This window comes from Tachypleus tridentatus, chromosome 4 (genome assembly GCF_004210375.1).
Source record: "Tachypleus tridentatus isolate NWPU-2018 chromosome 4, ASM421037v1, whole genome shotgun sequence".
NCBI classification, from domain to species: Eukaryota; Metazoa; Arthropoda; class Merostomata; order Xiphosura; family Limulidae; genus Tachypleus; species Tachypleus tridentatus.
This window is the reverse complement of record NC_134828.1, coordinates 106,905,832-106,929,638: the sequence shown is the minus strand read 5'-3', so window position 1 is coordinate 106,929,638 and position 23,807 is coordinate 106,905,832. Positions and strand designations below refer to the sequence as shown.

Here is a 23,807-nt window from a genome sequence, read left to right as displayed (position 1 = left end):
TTAAAATGGCTTGCATTTGAAACTACAAAACACTCCCTCTATAGACAAAATATAAAGTGCTTAGATAATTGTATATTGGATAGTTTAAGGAAAATTTCATAAATTTTAACCTGGTTGCAACAGGTCATAGGTTAAAGGCCATTATCACATCAAAAATTTTTCTGAACTACTATTTTATGAATTGTCATTAAGTTTATCATATTGTATGTACATTATTTAAATTCTTAATTTAAAAGCAAGTAGTTAAAAAACAAGCATTTTTTTAGTGTCACTTTTGTACGGTTCAAATTAGATATTTTTAAGATCAAAATACAAAGTCTGTTTTTGTATCTAGGAACTCAAATTACCAATGTTGATTAGTTGAAACATAAAATCAAAATCTCTCCTATATTTTCTGTATGTTAAGGTTATTGGCTATGAATCAAACACTGTGGCCCTGCACATCATCAGTTTTTTTGCAAACTGTCCATTATGTAAACTGAATCTAGTACATATGTGAATAAACAAATTAAAAGCTCAATGTTCAATCAATGGCTTTCTTAGTCATTTTCAAATATAATTGGAGCTTCTTTCTTCAGACGAACCTTTGTACTGAGAAGTCTTCAGCCAGAATGAATTTTTTTTTTTTTTTTAAGACCTTGATATAGATTAATTACTAAACTTGATAAATTGTAATAAATTCTATGGTGTTGAAATAGTAACTTATGACTTTAGATTTCTAGAAAAACTTTCACGTTTTGTACATTCAGATATTTCTTGATGAGTTTCAACCGAGTAAAAAGGTTGTAACTAGACAATTGTTTGCTTTCTTTCTTCACTATTCTATAAAGCATAAGTTTAAAAACTTTTAAGTATTCATTACACGTACGTAATGTATTATAACTGAAATGTGACTGTATTTTACAAGATACTAGTCTACTAAAACAGCCAAGACAGGTCACATTATAAAGGTCAATTTTATATTCTTGGTTACAGTAGTGTGAGTGCACATAGGCCATATTATTGAAACTTCTATGGAGTTAGCCAGCATAGGCTAAGAGATAAATGTAATAAATACATGTAAGTGCATAGTTTTGATATTTAAGCTATTTAGATTAAACGTTCGAGTTAATTTGTAGTCATCCTGGAGAGAAAAGCATAATTTATTTCTTAATTTTTTATGGTGGTTTACTGACCACAGATTCTAATTTAATAGTAAACATAACAAAGTGCTTTTTTATTAAACATTTGATTATCTGAAGGCTATAAAGATTTTACATGTGAAACTTAAATTTCCTGATGCACGAGTATTTTTAATCATAAAAATTGGTCTGCATGTTGGATAGTCAACATTCTGAAAGAAAAACAATTAAAAGAAAATCTCTCATTAGAAAAGCTTGTTACTTAAATACTTCATATTTTTTTATATGAAAGCCTTCTAATGTTTATTAATAATCTGCTAAATTTTATAAACATACATACAGTATCAAAGTCATAGTGTGATTGCTGTCATGGATACTTTAGTTATGAGCTGGGTAGGTTCCACCCAGTCCATAATAAAAGCATTAACTTGTTCATTCCTTAACAACATTCTTAAACAGTTGGTGAAATGAAATTCTGAAGAAAACTGGTTTTTCACATTAATTCACTTATTTTCATTTTTATTTTAAGCACCTAATGAGTTTGAATTTGGCAAAATTTTAGCATAAATTGTCAAAACTTCATTTAAAAAATGGGGTTTGCTGAAACTAAACTTAGATTTTAATTTTGGTTTATTAATTATTCTGAAATCTGCCCCTTAAATACCATTATTTAGACAGAATTGTATGGTTAATATGTGGATGCATATAGGTTTTTTAACATTTCAGTTTGTTGAAAACTTAAATGTTTTTTTCTTCTGAATGTGACATCATGGTTTTGTTTTAATGTCCATTGTGGTTGTCATTCCACTGTTTCCCCTTCACTGGTACAGCAGTAAGTCTGCGTATTTATAACTCTTAAAATCAGGGGTTTGAGTATTTGTTCTTTATTTGTAGAAAGTACTATAATGGGTTAAATGTGTGATTGTGTTGTATTATATTGAGTGCTTATCCCCCATTGTATTCAGATATGCTTACTATATGCCTAAGATATTTTGCACAAATAGCTAATACTTAAATCACATTACCTGTAGTATAAATATTTCTCTTAAGTTAGTTTATTATTGTTATTAACTACAGACACACTTGAACAATTATAGATGTGGTCTCTAAATTACGTGAGGCTGTGATGTAATTTACTTTGGTCAGATGCACAGAAATGTAAACATTAAAAACTGACCTTATTTCAGTGAAAATGTTTCGTTCATGTAACATAACATTTTGTTAAACATCTGTGCAATCATAACAGGCCTGTTTTAAATATATTTATGTATCTGTTGAAACCGTTTCTTGGACCTCTGCACTAAGGTTAATACAGGGTGGTTACCAAAGGGGTGGGAAAAACAAAATGGGATAACTTTGGTAATCAGGAAGTCCTCCCCATATCTTTGTCTTTCTACAAGTACTTCAACATTTATTTGAAAAGTTCTGTATTAAAATATATAAATTATTTCTCATTTTAAACCTTTGCAACCCTTTGCTTCACATGAAATAGTGGTAGTGTGCATCTCTATTGAAATATGTACTTTATATTCTATATGGTTTGATATACTTCTGTTGATTAAATTGTATTTTAAACGTTGCAGTATTTTAGTTTTATGTTGTATTTGTGGCATTTAGTAACTCAATTTTAATGTTTACTATTACAAATATTCAAGAGGTGATTTTAAACAAGTTCAAGTGATGTATAAAGATCTTTTAGAATATTTAACATTAAAAGGATCTGTGTATAGGTGTCTGAATTTCTAGGTCATGGTTGGTAACAACCTTAAAATTGCTGACTGATGGTGGAAGGGTACATGTAGATCAAAGTGTGTACAATAGGTGTGTCTAATCTGTATGTAAACACTGCATGTAATTTAGTTTTCACAAATTGAAGAACTTTATGGACTGTAATATTTCTTGCTGAACATATTATTAGCTTGTGATGTGCATTTATTAGAAAAGGTCTTCTAAATTTGTTCGATTTACCAAAATATTGTTAGAAGCTTTAGTTATAATACATGTTGCAAAAGAACTGACGTGTGTGTGTGTGTGTACATTAGATCAAATGTAAATTTCAAAGTACTTTATTATTATTTTTTTTAGTGGCCAATCTTGTCGGATTCAATCCATCATTGTAAAGATTGTGATGTTCCCACAGTTATCAAACAATAATTGTATTAATGATATAACTAATTTATCAGTGATTATTTATCAGAAGATAATGTTATGAGTGCAACAACTGTCAATCAACATTCTGAAATTCTGTTATTACATTAATGTGTGCCATGTGAATAATGTACGCGCTCATGCGCGCGTTTATGTATGGATATTGTTCCAATTAAATGTTCATAAAACATGTTTGCATTACTTCAACCAGGGAAGCATTAGGAAGTTGTATTTCACGCCACTTCCGTTTGATAAATGCTTCTTAAACTTTCACTACGACATCTCTTGATGAACAACTCATTTCCTAACGAAACTTGTTTAGAAAATAAGGTAAAGATAGCTTCTGGCTATCTTGTTTTACGTAAGCGATATTCTGTTAACCACTACTTCATATAACTTACTTGTATGGCCTGCTTTTTATGTCATCACTTTCAGAAATCACAGCCTGCAAGTCGTGACTGAGTTGTAAAAATTTCCTACGTGGTGACTGACCTTCATATGTGTGTGTATATAGAGACGTCCCTTTGAAACCGGCTTCCTTGTATACATGCAACCTGCATTTACACACTATTATTAGTTTCTTCATATAAGACTATTTAGTATAATGGGAGAACGGATATGCTCCTGTATATGTGTTCTCGTTTTTATTACTTAACAGAAGATAGTGATATAAAACAGTTGAAAATATTTCTAAGTGTCCTTTATGTTTAGGAGATCAGCTGTACATATCGCTGGCTACAGAAATGAAATATTGATTTTATTGGTTCGTCCAAGAAATACGCGCACACGTATTTTGAACTAAGCGGTCGGAGCTTTAATTTTAAAAGGACTGGTCAGTTGAATGTACACAATAAATTGAGGCGTAAAAGCATCCCATCTTGTCGATCGTGTGACTATTTTGTTAGAAGGGTAGGTGATAAGACGGTTAGAAACTGACAATAAAATAATTGTTCTATTATTTAAAAAAAAAAGCTTAATAGTGATTTTTCCTGATTGCAAATTAAATTATTCGTTACGGCCATGTATATTAATACCAAAGACCACTAATTCGGGCTAAATGACCACAGTAATTATTAGCTTGCTGTCTGCACAGTACATAGTAGTCCACTTCTGTCCGTAAGAAAGTGAAAACCAGTTGAAAGTTGTTAGTTGGCATCTGTGCTGCATGTCTTTCGAGTTGTTTTCCGTCTCGTATAAAAAATCCACTGTGTTCGTATTGAAAGCTACAAATTAATTAATTTGGCAATGCCAGTACATAAATTTCATCATTCTCGAACTGTAATTAATTAACACTAAATAGCAGGTAAGTGATATTAATAATGGTTTCTGTAATTTTTTTTGTGGATGGTTTTGTATTTGATATTTCTGATTTTAAGTTAATCAGTGTAATATTGTTTTAATATTTTAATATAAAATAACACTGATTTTATATATAAGTCAAATATGAAAGAATACTTTAATTTTAGGAAAACCACAATCTCTGTTCTACAGATATCCATTTTAAAAGTCAAAGTTAATGTGACAAATGACGACAGTCGTATTTGTTTGCTAGTTTTTATTTCTTGTCAAATTGTGTGTACTTGAAATTGAACACTGGCTCAGTTTTCAATAGTATAGAAATAAACTGCTATGACAAGTTTTCTATTAATCGTCAAATATTTCATCTCCACGATATTTTGAAATTCACAACCGTATTCATATTTTAAGTCCTGTCGATATATACTGTTTACTTCATTTGTCCCAGCGAACAAGACTTGCCTGATTTCTGCACTGTTTTCGTATAAAAAATCTTTCATAGCCCCAAACTATTATCTTGACGCGTACCTTGTTTTATAGGGTAATCTGATACGTAGTGTTGTACAAAGTTCGAGTGGATTCCACTAAATATCGGATTTTTACCAGGATCGAAATTGACCCAAGATATAAATTTTCCAACGGGAAATTCCATTACACTTTTCAATATGAATATAAAAAATGCTCCACTCTTGCAAATATATAAAAAAAATGAACTGTTCAAGTATTTTCAACAGGAGGTGGGGCAATCTGAACGTTGTTGTTTTTTTTTTTTTTCAAAAATTTAATATTGTGAAAGTGTACAAACGTATCGAGAATAAAATAAGTTAAAATTGAGTTGGGTAACTGGATGATGTATTTGAATTATAAACTTGAAAGGAAATGCATATGATTAGGGCGCTTGACCCTCATTCTGAAGGTCACGGTCCCGAATTCTTGTCCTACCAAACTTATTCGCGCCCTTCAGCCGTGGGAGCGTTATAGTGTTCCGTCAATTCCACTATTCCTTCATAAGGTTTGTTTGTTTTGAATTTCTCTCAAAGCTACGCAAGGGCTATCTGCGCTAGCTGTCCCTAATTTAGCAATTGTGTAAGACAAAGGTAAGGCAGCTAGTCATCACTATCCACTGCCGACTCTTGGGCCACTCTTTTGCTAACGAATTGTGGGATTGACCGTCACATTATAATGCTCCTACGACTAGAAGAGAGAGCATGTTTGGTGTGACGGGAATTCGAACACGCAACCCTCAGATTACGAGTCGAGTACCTAAACCATTTGGCCATGCCGGACAAAATCCTTCAAAATTTGATGGTGGATGCTGATGACTAGCTGCCTTCCCTCTACTATCTTCAGTGCTCATAAAAGAAGGCTAGCGCAGATAGTCCTCGTGTTGCTGTGAGAGGAATGTTTATTCCGGATTGTCAAAAACTGGTATTCATTTAATGTAAGCTTCAAGTGTTAGAGACTGGTGACTGTAGTCTTTGTTACTACGTCTAATTTTTATGCTGTTAATCGTCATTAGGCGAAAGTAGAAAGAACTTAAACTAAACTTCACTGAAAATCAAAATTTAATAAAGTTATATTTTACCTCGTTGGCACAGTTTTCAAAACCAGACTTGTTTCACTGTAGTTTCTGGGAAACACTTGTCCATACAAACGTAAACAGTGATAAATTTACGAAGGTAAATTGACGTTGATGCAGGGGGTTCTGAATGAATAGTGGTTCTACTTTTCCTGCACAAATTGATGACCATGCAAAAAATGTATCCTTGTTGTATCTTAAGGGAAGTTTGATTGTAGTGACGGTTTGATTTTGGAAGCGGAAAACTATTAACTATTTAAAATACTGCACCCTTTTATCATAACTTAATTTTGTTTGTAATAATTCTAAGTTGAATGAAAGTAAGGAACAGTGTACAGCAATGCCAACAACACTTCATCCAGAGCTGACAAGGCAGGCCTAACATGGCCAGGGGATTGAGGCACTCGACTCGTAATCCGAGGGTCGTGGGTTCGAGTCCCCGTAACACCAAACATGCTCGTCCTTTCAGTTATGTGGACGTTATAAAGTTACGGTCAATCCCACTATTCATTGGTAAAAGAGTAGCCCAAGAGTTAGCAGTGAGTAGTGATAACTAGCTGCCTACCCTCTAGTCTTATACTACTAACTTAGGGACGGCTAGTGCAGATAGTCCTCGTGTAGCTTTGCACGAAATTCAAAAGCAAACCCGGCGAAGCCTTACTAAACTCTGTACTAGGGCTCGTAAAACTACTGTTTCAGTAGCTTTAAGCTCCATGTTCTGATGACTGTACGCTTGTTGAACGTAAAGCACTTACCAACACGTTTGCTCCTAATCTAGGATACAGCTATTTTTCGAATACTATTATATAATGAAGGTTGTGCTGAAAATGAGTGTTTGTTTGACTGGTGAATTATAGTTTACGGAATTTCTTTGAGGTTGTGCACCTTGCATTATGCTAGTGATTTGGGTTTTTACGTTTAATAGTCCTTACATATCCTGCCGTATAGACTACAATTTAAATTTTTTTGTTACTGTACAGTTTTTTGTGTTTTTTTTTCCTGTTGCTTATTAGTTATGACGATTTTGGTTTTTACCGAAGTCACAGGCGAGCCGGTTGGAAATGGACAGTGGATCGGTCTGGTGTAGCGAGTCGTTGGACGTGGCTGCAAGCTCAGGTCTCGGATCTGGAGTACAAAATCCGGCAACAGGGAGAGCTCCACCGGAAGCTGCGGGCAGCCAAGGGATGCTTTTCTCTTGGCGTACCAGGCTGCTCTAGTGGGAATGATAACGCGACCACTAAAACCCTGGTCGGTCCGGTAGAAAATTAACCCCTATCGAAGTGAAAATCGCCAACATAGAAAGGCGAAACGAGTTGACGGCATATGTAACTGGACTTGATAAAAGTTCGGAGAACCCTACCATTGAGGTGGCTAAAAAACGCGGGACTTCCAGCTTCGAGAATAAACAAGTCAACGGCTTTGTGGATTCTTCAGTAATGGCAAAAAACAAAAGTGAACCTGGGACGACTGTTCCATTAATTTCTTGTCCCAACTCTAGTCCACTTCACCCACTCGTTTTAACGCCTGTTATTCCATTTTCTCAGTTCAAAAATGCTAGCGATTCTAAGACCAAAAAGGAAACGCCAAGTTTCGTGGGTAGCACGTGCCAAGCTAGCCGAACACGACCGCTTATGAACTTTAACAAAAGGAAGATATTTAAAATCTCTGATCTACATCAGACGAGTCGTAAAGCATCCAGGTTGTCATCGGTAAGATGTACTTGTAGTTGCCAGCGAGAGATGTTGCCTTGCATTGTTTGCGGAGGCCTTTTTAATAACACTCAGTCGTTCGATCCTAACACAACTCCCATCTCTGAACGTATAGCCCTCCTGGACCCATCATTCCACCAAGTTCTCTCATTTCCTCAAGGTAGGATGTTTTACAACTTTTAACTGTGAAATGTATGCTGTAGTTGTGATATCCATGTAACTAATTTAAGGTTTTAGGATCTTTTATTACGGTAAAGCGATTATAAACCAACAGAACAAAAAAAAAAAAAACACGAAAAAAGACAACGTTATAACACGCCATACTTTCATTAGTTTCAGCTGATAAAAATAAAGCTGAATAGTTGGCCTTTTGCCAGGGTTTCTGAACTAGCAGGTCTAGTGTTTTGACATTGTGTAGTTAACTTGAATCACGTATCTAAGAGATTTTAATTTCTATATTCACTATTTTTCAACGTTTCTTAACTGTATATCGAAGTGGTAGAGATTTTTTGTTCTATAGATTGAATGAGTACAAAAGTGTTTGTAGTAAAATTTAAAATAGTAAGCGATATGCTAAATAAACGTTAGCTACACAGTTGGTCTGATAAAATATTCATGTATGTACAGCTTAGGTTTTACTTAGTGTAATACATCTGATTCAATGACTTGTGAGTTTGAGTTACAAAAATGTTGATACTATATAACAATCGCCACTATAATACATGGGCGTAGATTAGTAGAGAAAATTTAAAATGTCGAATTGAATAACTTCAAAATGTTTTTCGTTATGTCAGAATGTACACTGGTCTTCGCATGTATGCGTTTTCAAAATATTTTTACTGTATACACCTCAGTTTTGAAACTTCCATCAGTACAAAAATGGCATTAGTTTCTGTTCGAGGCCCGACATGGCCAGGTGATTTATGGCGCTCACCTCGTTATCTGAGAGTTGAGGGTTTGAATCGCCGTCACACCAAACATGCTCGCCCTCTTTTAGCCGTGGATGCGTTATAATGTAACGGTCAAACCCACTATTCGTTGGTAAGAGTTGGTGATGACTGACTGGCTGCTTCCCTCTATTCTTACATTGCAAAGTAAGGACGCATAGCGCAGACAGGACTCGTGTAGCTTTGCACGAAGTTTCTGTTCAACTTTATTTTCAAAATCAGAAAACGTCTCTCTAAAATGAAGTAATACGCATCATTCTATAAATTCGTTAAACATAAAATTTGAAGTCTTGTTTTTTTAGTTTTGTCGGATCGATAGAGATTTACAAAACAAAATTAAAACTCTACATACCAAAGGTGTCGTTTTAAGATTACACCATTAGCGGCAAAGGCAATAAGTCTTTTGTAGACGTGCAAGTTAAGTGAAAAGTTCTTGTATCAATTTTGAACGTAGCTCTGCTTTGTTTACGCTACTAATAATAGGAAAACAATGTATTTGTAGTTGAAGTGGATCTGTTTCCAAATTTTAGATTTGAGGTAATTTTCATTTTTTTAACGTGTTTGGTATTTTTTAAACACTTGATCTCGTGTATGAATCGGTGTGAACTCAGCGTGGATTAATATACCTTTACATTAAGTTGAACCCGTACATCTAAACTTTAAATATCCACGCACAGTGTCTAAAAACTTATTGTTATGCGATCGAGTTGTATGTACAGTCTTAGTCATATGTTTTACATGGTATTCAATTTTGTGTTTACTGTTTGCTGAGTCATCACTGTTGGTATCGTTTCTAAATAGTAATGTTATATATACTGAAATATGACATGAAATTAATTGAAAAGAAATCTCCGTATGACAATTTTACCTTCACCCTTGTTTGTCAACGCGAAAGAGTTACGATGTGTTACAGAATGTTTGTGTAAGTGGGTCCGAAAGAAATGATCTGTTTATCAAAGATAAATAAATTTTAGGTTTAGCGCAGGGGAATCTTGGTACACATAATTTTTAGAAATAATATATAATTTTTAACGGCTTGAGCTAACATAGAGTAAATAAAATCATACTGTGAAGGTGGTTGAGTGGCTGAAGACCCATGACTGATCTAAAAATTCAGATTAGCACCACAGAGTTTACGAGTGTTTGTTTCGCTTGCCAGGGGGAAGCGAAACTATATTTATGGACGTGTTTAAACTCGTAGTATATACTGTTGTATGGAACATTTAAATTTAAACTGTACTTGCGTCTATATTATAGGTCTCAAGTATTATGTTTAATATTGAAATCAAATACTAAATAAGCCAGCTCTGACTTTTTTGTTTGTTTTGACGTACCTTAAGGTAAATTAGTGATTTAACTTTTTTTACTTATCTCAGTGTTTGAGTGCATTCTGAAAAACTGTTTAAAAATGTCTTATCTCAAACATCATACTTGTCTACCATATATCGATTTCCTTTCTCTCTTCTCTTTAAGAAATAAAACTTTAAGATACTGCGAAGTTTATAAGAACTAAACCCCAAACTCCCTTGTTATTGTGTTCTATTTGTCATACGTGACGAAGCAAAAATTGTTCACGCATTTACCGAGTATTGACTCTCCTGATGAATGACAGGTTTGTTTTTTTTAACTGTACTTCCTTGGCTGTTACACGAGCAAACCGGGCTTTGCTCTCAACCGTTTCAAGTTGTATCTTTCGTGACGTGTGAGCAAATGCTAACTTTTATGTACTTTGTGTTACGGGAGGTTAGGGCACGGGAGATATGACCCGTATGGTAATTACTGATGACAGTTTGTCTATGGATCAATGAACAGTGAAACTGGGTCATGATCTTTTCTTGAAAATGCATAATTTTGAAAAATTGAGGGCTTTTTTCAGCTTTGTCGTGCACATCCAGTGTGTAGTTATAACTGTCACTGTGTCGTTGTAGTAAATCGTAGCTACACATAAAATGAATATACCTAAATTTTGTAGATGTGTTTTTACTATTGGAAAAACAATCACCTAAGTATATTTATATTTTAAAATGTGTAATATTGAGGAATTTGTGGTTCGCAAATTTAATTTTCTTTTATAGTCTTAACTGAAATTATCTTTGTTGCTCTACATGTTTGTAGTTGAAAGAAAGCACGTATTTGAGGCATGAAACAATTCCTCACCTTTTTATTGTCACGAATCCCAATTTCTTTTTACGTTGTGAAACTCCCTACTTTCCCAAATTTTAGGTAAAATTCCTATATGTCCCAACTCTTTACATTGGTTTTTAGCTCAACATGAAATACGTAAAATATTGCAAGAACAGCCAACAGTTGACTGGTAGGTATTGATATAAAAATAAAGTATATAATTAATAATCAGAGGTTCGCAAAAATTGAGCAGTCTTTCTTCGCCCCCCATTCGACGATTACGAAATCGTACGATCCTGGTTATGAAGTTAAGAAATGAAGTAAGTAAGTTGGTTATATACAGATGACAGGCGTCAGAAATGGATTCTTCTTCAGGATGAGCAAATTGTCTTTGCTCTTTTGTAAGTGACTTCAGAGTAAACATGACCATCATCCATGAAAGATGACCAAGTGCTCCTTGATATAGTTCAATACATTTCGTTTTCAAAGCATGTTCACCAGTGTTAAATTGTGCTTGTGTTTGCATAAGTTTTAACTTTGCGTTGATGTTTTTCTTTTGAAGTCACTCGATCAATGATAATTTCAATAGACGTCAGTTTCGTGATAATGACATAAACGCACATGGTGTTCTATTACTTGGACAATTTACCTGAGACAGCCCTCTTTATCAGTTTTTTTTTTTTAATTAAATTAACGTAGGAAACTATACATGTCGCACAGAAAAACACGATTCTACCACCACTGGTTACTTAATTACTGTAGACAGTGGTTGTGAACTCTTAATTTTGGTCGGCCTTTGCCAAGTGACCAATTTCACTGCCTCTCTAATTCTTATCAAAAGAAAGTTTGTGATAATGGTGGCAAACAGCACCTTCTGAGAGACGCACGAGATGATAAACAGGAACGATATGTGAAAGTTCTAGTAAGCGAAAAAGAGTTCGGTACATTTCTTAATGTTTTAATGGCTACAACAAAGGCGGTAGTTGTGTTTTTTAAAAATCTTTGATAAATCCTCTACGAAATCTAAATTATCCCTTTTAAAGCTTGCACCTTTTTTTTTGGGGGGGGGGATTACCATCCTTTTCCTGTTGGGTCTGTTGGAAGACCTTGAATAACTGAGCGGATACAGTACTTTTTTATTGTTTGGGCTTTCAGGAGCTGAGTTAAGGAGCTGGTGAGTCTTGTGTGATACAGTGGAACTTAACTCGATTGACCGTCCCAGCAGAATAGGTTTACCCCGGTCTGCTCACGATTATAACTACAATTGCTAAATGACTCTCTGCGCGTATTATGAATGATTAAAAGCCTACCATTGGAGAATAATTTTTTTTAAAATGAAATCACAAAATTAGTGATAGAAACGCCGTTGTTAAATTTATTTATAAAATACCTGACGCAACAAATAACTGAAACACGAGGTACTTTTTATAATGGGCCACCATATTTTTTCTCGTGTCCTCCTTCAGCATCCAAATCTACCACGAGAAAAAAATTTTAATGTTTGTGCCCCTGTAGCATCTCCAAAATATTAAACAACCTACTGCTGTTGATTTACAAGTACTTAAGGTTTTAGTTTTTTCTTAGTGAAATACCAAGGTGACAATCTTGTTTTTCTGTCGCATCATCATCATAAGGGTTCTTTCTGAATTTATGACAATATAGCTATCCACGTTCACATAGTTTCTTCAGGTGAGAGTCACTTCGTGATTTTAATACAATGTAAATGTACCCCCACTGTGATAGAAGGCAAATTGTTTAAACGTTTGAAAAAATCAATCACGAAGTATCAGTTTCGTTTTTGATGATTTCACAATTAAATGTAGGGTCTGAGTATAACTTGCAAGTCATACAGATCTATTTATCAATGAAAATTGTTACAATTACAAGCTTAGTGGTGAACACTTAACAAGCTCTATACTAGTGTTGATAAACTGTAAACCTCCCTTCTCGAACAATTCGGTTTTCGAACATATTGTTTGAGAGAATGTCTCGGTTGTCGAACATAAACTCAATTCCCGAACCAAGCTGTCGTGGCCAGAACCTCCGAAATAACCCGACTGATGACCTGATCGACCCTTCGACCATTTTCGGCCCACGCCAAGCTTGCCCAAAACATTTTACCTGCACGTGTCGCTCAGTCCACATCCCCGCTAAGATCTGCTGTGAACGTTTTCGTTTTTCTTTTTTTTTTGTTTTTCTAAATATTCTGATTAAATAAGCCACCATGGGGTCAAAGAAGGATAATGAAAGCAGCAAACCAAAAAAGAAAAGTCAGAGCCACAATAGAAGTGAAAAAAGATCTCATAGCAAAGTATGAGAGTGGTGTTCGCGTGCCTGACCTTGCTACACAGTTTGGTATGGCGAAGTATACAGTCTGCACCATACTGAAAAATAGAGGTCATCAAAGGAGCTGATGTTGCAAAAGGAGTGACAGTGCTTACGAAACAAAGATCACAAACAATGGAAGAGGTAGAAAACTGTTGTTGATTTGGGTAAACGAAAAACAGTTAGCTGGTGATTAGCATTTCTGAGACCGTCATTTGTGAGAAAGCAAAGCATTTGCATGCTGACCTCCTGAAAAACACCCCTGGAATGAGTGCTGATACAAGTGATGCCTTTAAGGCTAGTAGGGGGTGGTTAGAAAAATTTAGGAAGAGAAGTGTGGTGAGACATGGGGAGGGTGCCAGACAGAAACAAACCTCATTAGACAAGTTTTTAGTGAGAAATAGGTCCAGTGAATCTCAAGCAGGTTGTAGCAATGCAAAGAGACAGAAAAGATAAAGAACCCGAGAAGGAGTGTTACCTGACGTTTTTATGGAAGGTGACTCCCCTTCCAAACAATAATAACCCTCCTACTCTCCACATTCCTCACCACCTTTCACTTACGTCATCAGCTCTTCTCAGCACAGGTAAAGTGCAGTTAAATTTTCATTTGTTTTTTATTGTGTTTATTGTTTTTGTGGTTGACTTTATGCATGTAAGTATTATTATATAGGTATAAATGAACAATATTTTTACTTAAAATGTTTCATAATGCGTAATTTTTTGTAGGTCTGTAACGGATTAATTTAACTTGCAGTATTTCTTATGGGAAAAAAATGAATCGTTTTTCGAACAGCCTTCTGGAACGGATAAGTTCGAGAACCGAACTGTATTGCTTTAAACACTGTAATATCTTGAAATATTGTCTGCGTTTTCCCTCTAACACACCGAGCTAACAGTTCAGTTTTGTGTGCCGTAAAACGGAATTTCATTAAACTTTGAGATTTTCGAAACGGTTGACTTTCCTTATTCTATAATTGTAGGCGAGAAATGTTTCATGTAGATGTTAGCTTTAGTTACAATACCTAGTACGGTTCTAGACTGGTTAAATGTTCTGTAGATACCAATAACATAAGCACTACGTATAAATTGTAGCAGCTGGTGCAGTGTACTTTCTCAGCGTGCATAACTGCTTTTTAGATTCAAATAATCTTATAATAACCACAAACAATAAATTTGTAAACTAAAACCGATTACGGCCGTAATTTTTGTTGACAATTGCTAGTTACATAGTAATGAATGTTATAAATATTTATATCATATTTTTATTTGCTTGTAATATTTCTAATTACTGTATAACATTGTTTTTCTTGGTCACTTGACATAAAATTTGGTTAAATCGATAATACCAAAGTCTTCAACAGCAGAATAAGGCCGCAATATTACAAATAATAATGAAATATTTAAAGATGGTAGGTATATCTTGAATGAAATTAAACTGTTATATATTTAACGGAGTAATGTGACGATAGATTAACTATACAATTATTTTTAAACTTATCCGTAATATATTTTTATAGAAATGTTAATGAATATTTGAAGTAATGCTAAAAATGTTCCATGAAGTTTCCTTCCGAGTTAAACGTAGCCTAAAGTAATTGAGTTTATTGTTATCTACTTGGAGAAAAAATTTTATGTCCAGTATCTGTCGGTGAATAGAATCCGTCATTCATCTATTTTTATTAGTAGTTGTGGTTTCGTTACTTGAAAAAAAAAAAAAAAAACATATTTAGTCTGTTAGTTGTTACAAATCTGTATGTATGTTCAAAGCATTAGTTTCAACTTTTGTGCTTAATTTAATATCGATTGATTGAAGGAGCCAGACTTACAGCTGGACTGTTGCTTTAGTGTCAAATCCGCCCAGTGTACATCGTGTATTCCATACAGTACCAACTATCGTAGAATACGGGAAAAGTGTACTTCTGTATCTCGGACTAGTTAGATGGGTTGAGGAAAGTCGGATGCAGTTGCTCTCCAACAGATATAAGTTCCGATGTTATAATGGCGGATAATACCACCACCGACGGCCGGCTGGCTCGCAATGAGTCACCCGCATAGAACACGTCAATATTGTTGACGTCGTAGCAAACACGTTGGTACGGGTTAAACGCGAATGAAGCCGACTGGCACACTGCAGCTTTTAACCGTCTCAGTATTTTATCTGTCTACTAAATGAATGTTAGGTGAATTTTTCTCGTTTTGTGAAGATGTCAAATACCCGTTTCTTCTTATTATAATTATTATATTTGAAACTTTAGGTGTTTCTATTGTTACGACTCTTATTGTTTTAATACACTCTCAGAAATCCTACTAGTTCAGTAAAAAATATCTTCATAATCATAAAGAAGACGGTTGTTTTGCTAACGGTTAAAATTGTGATGAAGTGGTAAATTTATTGCAAAACACAATGAGATTTAGCACAGTTTAAAACATGTAAATAATTGTGTAGTGTTAAACACGGAAGGAGTGACCTAGATGATTTGCACTGAGAATGTTTCAACGTTAAAAGGCTTTGAGTCATCGTGTAATGACTACATATGACATTTCGGTGTCGCGAAAGTTTAGGTACTCAAGAAGCTGTTAATTTCATCCTTTAACTGAGAAATGGTTCGAGTATCATCAACTTATGATGATTAAATGATACATTTTAACTGAGAAATGGTTCGAGTATCATTAGCTTGTGATTTTTAAAATGGTGGTTTGTAGTTCTAAGGGCAGTTGTTCAAGATGGCTCAAATAAATGTAATGGAGATCGCATAACCACTCCATTAATGTAGTCATCTACTTTTTCATTTATTTGTTTTCAGCTTGGGTAATTGAGAAGGTAAATTGTGTCACACTTAACCTGCAAACAAGGCTAGTCTTATCTTGAAGCAGATGCTAGTGGTTTCAACTGCTGATGTTTGTGAATAAAGAACTTATAAGAAAGGTAGCCATGTGACATTCATTACGAAGGCTGCCCTTTTTAAATGGACTTTTGCTCTAAAATTATTTTAATATTTTTATTTAAAGTCCAGATTTTTAATCTTATTTCCTCAGCTCCATTAATACTGTTGATAAATAATTAATAATACTGTTTATTTTCTCATGCCTGATTATGACATAAGTTGAGGGTTGAAATGTGACTTTCTGTATTAAACATTTAACCCATTAAGAATGATAAGGTGGGATAATTTGGGAAGAACAAGTGAAAATTTGAACATTGATAAGTTTAAAATGTAGAAACTTAAATCTTTGTTTTATTAAACATTATTTGTATCTTGTTAAAGTATTAATGAAAGATTTTAATTTCAGTATTTCAAACGTTAGGTGTTTTATTTTAGAAAAGTTTTCTTGGCCTTATTGAATCAGTCATTTGTCATATTTTGGTTTATCTGATCTTAATTTTTGAATCTATTTGTCATATAGTGTAAATTTTCTTATTTTATTCATTCAACTTAACCCCTGCATTTAGCATAATAGGAAACATTACTGTTAAAATTGCTGCAGTCTTTAACTTCAATTTTTAAGTGAGTTTCATGACTAAATTTTTCTCTGCTCTATTTACTAATGTTAATGAATAATATTTACTTAATATTTGCCTTTAGTTATTTTTTAATGTGCTCTCAGAACAATTATCTGAATGTAACTTGTTTAATATTTTTTGTTTGTTTTTTGCATTGCATTTGTTATTTGTCACGACTCCTAGTTGTCAAAGTAATCAGTTATTTTTGGTATATTTAACTGTATTGGAGCATTTTAAATAAAATGGTATTGGTAAACAGAATAGTAGAGGATATTTAGAGGAAAATCTTTTTTTCTCAAAAAGTAATCTCTTAACTGGCATATTATTCACCTTAAGGTTTTAGTGACTCTACTAAAAATTTGATTTTCCAAAAATGTGACAAAGTAAAATATTTTTCAGTTTGTTTTTTATATCTAACAAGCTTAATATTCATAAAAATTTCAACTGTCCAAAAATGTGTTTAATTACATTCAAGGATGACAAAATACATATTAATATAAAAGGACTTGCAAGATTTAAATTTCCTCTTAGTATAAGATTTAAAATGTTTAGGAATTGTTTTTGATACAAGTTTTTATTTTATACTTGGATTACATATTTACATAATTAAGAATAGTAAATACAAAAATTAAAAACTGACGTTAAACAACTGATTTGTGCCAATGAGTTACTCATTCACGTCTTTAATTATGAAGGTTAATTTTCAAGTAATGCGAGTGGTTTTGTGATACGTGCTGTATCTCTCATTGAGATAAATTTTCACCACTTTTTAGATGTGCTAATACAGTTCTTATATTTTATCATTACTATGTCATGACTGTTAAAATTAGCAGTCAAAAAATAAAATGAAAATGGTTGTGAAGGAATTTATTAGGTTTTGTGGCTGTATTGCCCCAAGGCTATCATTTCTAATGTTGATTTAACCTTGTTTCAACATTTACTATCAAATTTCCACTGGTTTAACAACAACAGCAGACATAGTGATACCTCTGTAACAAGCTGTTTTAAGAAATGGTATTATTATAAATCTTAACACCTTCCATTGTTACTTTTAGTTGTGTGAAAAAGATGCTTCAGTGTAAGGTTTTAAGCATAAGAGTATTTTCATGCACTGGAATTTCCAAAAAATATGGAGAACAGTGTACTTTCTCAAATGTAATTGTTTCTTCTTGTCTCATTCTACAAAGACTGAAATGTCATTCACAGCAGTGTTTTACGAGTTAAATTTTGTATTTTGGTTCTGATGTGTACGTACATCTAGTTTATCTTTTAACCAGAATTTGTTAATGTTATGTTCAGGCACAATTTTACAATAAAATTGTTTACTGATGATAATTATGGTTTCAGATACAGATGTTTTGCTTCAGTTTGATGCATTTTTGAAAAGTGCAGAATTCCAGAAGTCTGTAATGAAAGCATCTTTTATCAGAAAGTGAGTTGTTTTTTTTTTGTTTTAATATCACTGTAAGAAGCATCTTTTTGGTGACCAGTACAAGAAATTTACAAGTTTTTAATTATATCCAAAATATTTTTCTGGAGGGTGGGTGGGCTATACTCATGCTATAGGAAATTTTATAATTCTTTGCAGTTTGGTATCTTAGGTTTCAAATTTGGCACTTTATTTTCCAGTTGACTTTTGACACTCGTTTCTAAATAAGTGCATGAAATTCCAAAATCTAAGGTTTTTCTGTAAAATTAAGCATGTGAATTACTGGTAAAAATAACGTATCAATTTCTTGTTTGAAAATTTTCTGTTGTGTGGATTTGGTTAAGTCAGGTCTCAAGCATAGACACTTAAATGTTACAAGAAAACTAGGACAAAGTTATTTTACATGTATTTTATTATGTATTGGGTAATCATAATGAATACAATCAGAAAGTAGTTTCTTTATTGCAAAATAGTGTTAATCTTTGTCTATAGTTAATTTTTAAAAATCACAAGATTTATAGTTAATATATTTTCAGTCTCATTGTGTGTTACTTCATTGAAATTGTTCAGTAAGTTAGATTTACAACAAAATGTTCATCCTTCATGTATTTATTTACATTGATAGGAAATGCAGATTGTCAGCACCGTCCAAAAACTGCAATGAACATAATAGAAACAGAAACACCAAACTGACAAAAACTGCTGCACAAGCACTTCTTACATCAGCGAGTAAGTATTGGACTGAAGTTCTCAACGTATGTCAGTTGGAGTTAATATGTTCATTTCACACTGGTAGCACTAATTATTTTTGTATAATAAACCATTATGGTTGAGCTAGGTTTTAATCTCATAGTATTAAGTGCTCACTGGTGAAAGTTCTGTATTTTTCAGGCATGATTTTAATTGAATGTGAAATAAACATTTTGTAGCTAACATTGTTCTAATTTGTATTTGATTTAACTTCTAACCATTTTCATTTGTACAAGGAAAGCGTGATAATTTGGCGACATGTTTTTCATGGGCAATTGGGGTTTTTAAAATATAACTCGCTTGTGTGATTTATTATGTTGGTCCATCTCATAATACAAGTTGTTGTGGTTTCTGATTTTGTTTTTGCTACAAAGTCAAGGTAAAAGCTTATTTTAAAAGTTGTTTAAAATGTCTCGGAATGGAACAAGTGTGTGTAAAGTTGTTTTTGAACCTATGCAGTCCCCCAAACCCCTAGCAAAAATGACCATTGGTTGCCTCCACTTATGAGTACTTTAACAGATGAAAAAGTCAGATAACTTAGTGTGAAACAATGAGATGTTTGTATACACAAATGAAGGGCAGAAACTTGTTTGCACAATTTATTTAACAATGCCAATACCCCTTCAATTTTATATTTAGAAAAGTAGGACATTTGCAGAAGAAAACACTTTCTATGTAATAGAGAAAATTACACTTCCTGAAGAAGGGCAGGAATCAATGTTAAATATTAGATGGAACTTTGAATAAATATTGAAACAGGTTCAGATATAAACAATATTGAGTAGAATTGATGAAGCTACTCTATTGAAAATAGACACACATGCTTACACACTAATATCATTTACTAAACCAACTGTAATGGTGTATCTTTTGACTAAACTAAATTTAAAAGCCTATTTAAAATCCATATGCTTTCTGTATCATTTAGATGTTTAACTAGAAAACAGAATCTGGAACTCTTAGCACAGACTTGGTAACTGAACCGTTTCATGCTTTCTGTAGCTTTCATATTATAATTTTTAAATTAGTAAATATGTGTTAATGAAACTGTGTAATTATCAGTAAACATTGCATTACGTATTAAGGCTTAAGAAATGTTTTTTGTGAGCCTTTTTTTTCCCGTGCCACCTACTCAGTATGCAAATCAATTTTCATTTCAAGATTAAATATACTTTTATGCATCAGAAAAATTTCGAGTTTCACATGCAAAACCATTAATGTCCAGATAATTCTCAAACATTTCTTAAGGAAAACATGTTTTATAAGTTTTATTTTTACTAATGAATCTTTGTTCAAATCTACCAAACCTGTACAATCTCGTAACCGCCATAAAAGAATTAATAAATAAATATAAGTTGTGTGTCTTTCATTCTAAAATGAAGACAGATTATAACAAGATATGTTTAGATGAAATAGCTTAAATCTAGTTGCATTGTATCCTCTAATTATATTGAACTTTAAGTAATGTTTGGCTAACAATATAGAAGGTATAATCACATGCCTTCATGTTACATGATCTAATAATATAAAATTCTTTGTAGTCTTTGTAAAAGTGAAACCTGTCTTGGCTGTTTGTTAGTAAACTAGTATTTTGTAAAATAGTCATTTCAATTATTATACACTGTATATAGATTACCATATACAAAGTTTTTACTTGTTATTAAAATATAGAACGGTTATTTCTCCTAGTTATGAACTTTGTAGTCGTTTGTTGTAGGTTTCCAAGTCTCATCAGATTTCTCATGTGATAGATGTGGAATAATTCATTTTCGGTTTTATATGTGCAACTTGAAATAGTATTAAATTACTATATCAATCCCATAGAATTGCACTATAACTTGTTAAGCTTAGTAACTTAGCAGTATGTGGGTCTAAAAACATGTAAAAGTGTGAGCAGACTAAAGAAACCAAACTGCTTGAAATCTTGGTTTGAAAGATGGCGTTCTAACATTAAAATGGTTGAGAATCCAACTAAGGGATCATCCTGAGCTTTCTAGTAATTATTCATATGTCATATTGAAGTAAGTGTGTATATGGCACTATTTTCAAATATGAAAAGAGGAGTTGAACAGAACCACTATATTTGATTCAGTACATAAACCATATGTCAACAAGTAGAAAAGTTGAGGTTTATTTTCTAGCTTGTCAGTATTGGTAATTTGAATTTCTATTTCATGCAAAATTGTATGCTTGGTATTTTAACATCGCAGAAATTTAAACCAGTGCTGCATTCAATATATCACACATGAATCAACATTTAACTTGATTTTTATTTTTACATTATTGAACATTTTAATTTAAATGTATAAAACTAAAACTTTGAATTATTAACAGTTTGATACCAAACTTGTTGATTAGAAATTCGTGAAGTAGTTATTAAATTTCGAATGAGTTAACCAGCATGACATGACATCTGATCTCTGACCTGTCTGGAAAGGATTAACCTTTTCTTATTGGACTTGTATATTTTCAATGACCTTGTAACTACCATGTAAAAACTGGCAGGATACCATACTATGACTCTAAGTACTTAGACATATTTGAAAATATATTAGCTTTTTACAAACATTACAACTTTCATACACAAAACAAATTTTTTAATAGCTGTTCTTTTATATTTGGAATTGGTATTCACTGCAAAGTGATTTTTCTTGTTGAGATTAAAATTACTTTTGTCTGAATTTTTGTTTCACTTGTACAGTGCTAAAACCTCTTACATAAATGTCACTTTTTTGTTTCTTTAATTCGGAAAAACTTCTCTACTATGTATATGCTGGGGCTTGGTCAGTTGGACTGATCTTGAAATCAACATATGAACAATCGAACAGATTGCACACCTTTGTTCTGTTGCTCCTTTTTAACATTTGTTTATTTGTATAATATCAAATCTTGTGTACAAAAACTTGGATAATTCTTTTCGATCCAGAATTATGTGTTCCAGATCATTTTCGATAATGTAGTTAGGAGTCTCAACTTTAATGTGTCTGTGAAATTTGGTTCAAATCTGATCACACTACAGAGATAACTAAAAGTTCTCTCTCCATTATAAATAATGTCTCAAAGTGAGCTAGAATAAGTTTTTTCTTGAATCCAGATCAGATTTGAAAAGAACTCCCATCTTGTGTAAAATGTTTGTGTATGTTGATCTTTAATATATAGGTGCAAAAACACCAAGTTGCAGCACCCTTCCCCCTATTTATCTGTTTATAACTGCTGATTGTTTAAAAAGCCACAAGTTGTTTACTTTAAATAGCTTAAAACCCATAACGTCATACATCTGTTTGTACTTGATTTTATTGTTCCATTAACCTTTCAGTTGCGTAACTAATAACCCTGTTAAACATGCTGTAAATCATTTGTAAATGCACAACTGAAGTTATCTTGCTGAATTACATGAGGTGCTTGCAAGCATATCCCATGAGTTTTATTTACATTCTTACTTAACCCTATCTAACCTAATAATTTCTAATTTCTACATTGTTGTTCTATGATAAACAAACAATGCACATGAAAAACAAGAAATATAGTACTTGTGTGGGTCATGTTTTTACTGTTTATGAAAATTCGAGCTTTTTTTTTATAGTAATGGTATTACTGCACTAAATTACTTTAAGTTGTGCATCTAAGAACATAACGTGAAAAAAAGCAAACTATCCTATAGCTGTCTTTTCTTTATTTCTGATTATGCAGTTTTTGTGAGAAGAAATTTCCAACTGAAATACAAAATACAAAACAGCGTATGTCATTTAATAGATTAAAACTTTGGTTTGAATTGGTTATAAATAGCAGTGTATTGAATGTCAGAATTATTGGTACTTCATGAAAGAGGGAGTGTAACAGGTGGATGTGATTTTCTACTTTAAGTCTGTAAGCAGGTGAGATTCAAAACTATAAAAAATTATGGTTTACATTAGTAATATCTATATAATAATAGTTTAACATTGAATCCCATATTTCTTGGAATAGTAAATAAACTAGAGAAAGTGAAAACTTGGAGAACAAATGCTCCAATTTTCATACGAGGGAGATTGAAGGTTTTTTTTGCTAATTTTATAAGAAAACTTAAAACAAGAACCTAAACTATATATTAACATTTTTTTTTATTAACTGCATTTTGATTAGTTTATTTGTATATATTGATAATAAAGTAGTTAAATTTGAATGCAACTCTCAAATATTAACATACACTTTGACTTACCCTTTGTGAAAGGGTTAAAGACTAGTTTAAGAGTTTTAAGACTAATGGGATCTTCAAAAAACCTAAAGAGGCATCTAATGAATATTCAAACTTGTTTCTCCTGTTTCAAGTAACATACTACATGTTAACAGTAGCTTTTTACAGAATATTTAAATCTTTGCTAACAAATTTTGAAAATTAGATGAGCATCAAAGAATTTTATTTCATTTGATCAAAATATGGACACCGTCCACTATCCCTTGACGAGTTATAAATTCTAGCTACACTGTTAAATTCAACTACTGTGATCACCTAGTGTAGAGGTATAGAAATTGTAGTTGCTGATTTGTTTTCTACATTTGGGTGTGAGATTCTCCTGTATAGTTGTATTAGTGCTAGTTTTTGTTTCTAAGTTCTGGAGATTATAGAACTTCTGTATGGAGTGCCATTATCTTGTAGCTCCAACTACTTGAGAAAAACAAAAACACACCCCAAATTGGGCATTATAGTTTCTTAAACTTTAATGTAAGTCAGAGTTTGAGTCTTAGTGGGGTTATTTCCTAATTCTTGGCTGATTTTATATTAAGATACTGAAGTCTACTGAGGCTTTTCTTTGTGTTTCTGGGTGACATGTACTTCTCTACATCCTCAATTAATGGTTTCAATTCTCATTATTTTGACTATTATATACATATGATTA

The 23,807-nt window shown here is 32.7% G+C and overlaps 1 protein-coding gene across 1 annotated transcript in view; it reads left to right on the top strand.

The window, feature by feature from the left end:
- LOC143249852 (KAT8 regulatory NSL complex subunit 1-like) overlaps positions 1-23,807 on the top strand; it is a 50,142-nt gene that overhangs the window by 14,111 nt on the left and 12,224 nt on the right. The window contains 4 exon segments of the mRNA XM_076500401.1: positions 7,185-7,410; positions 7,413-8,013; positions 18,099-18,183; positions 18,806-18,909. Coding sequence (XP_076356516.1) covers positions 7,185-7,410; positions 7,413-8,013; positions 18,099-18,183; positions 18,806-18,909 — 1,016 coding nt within the window.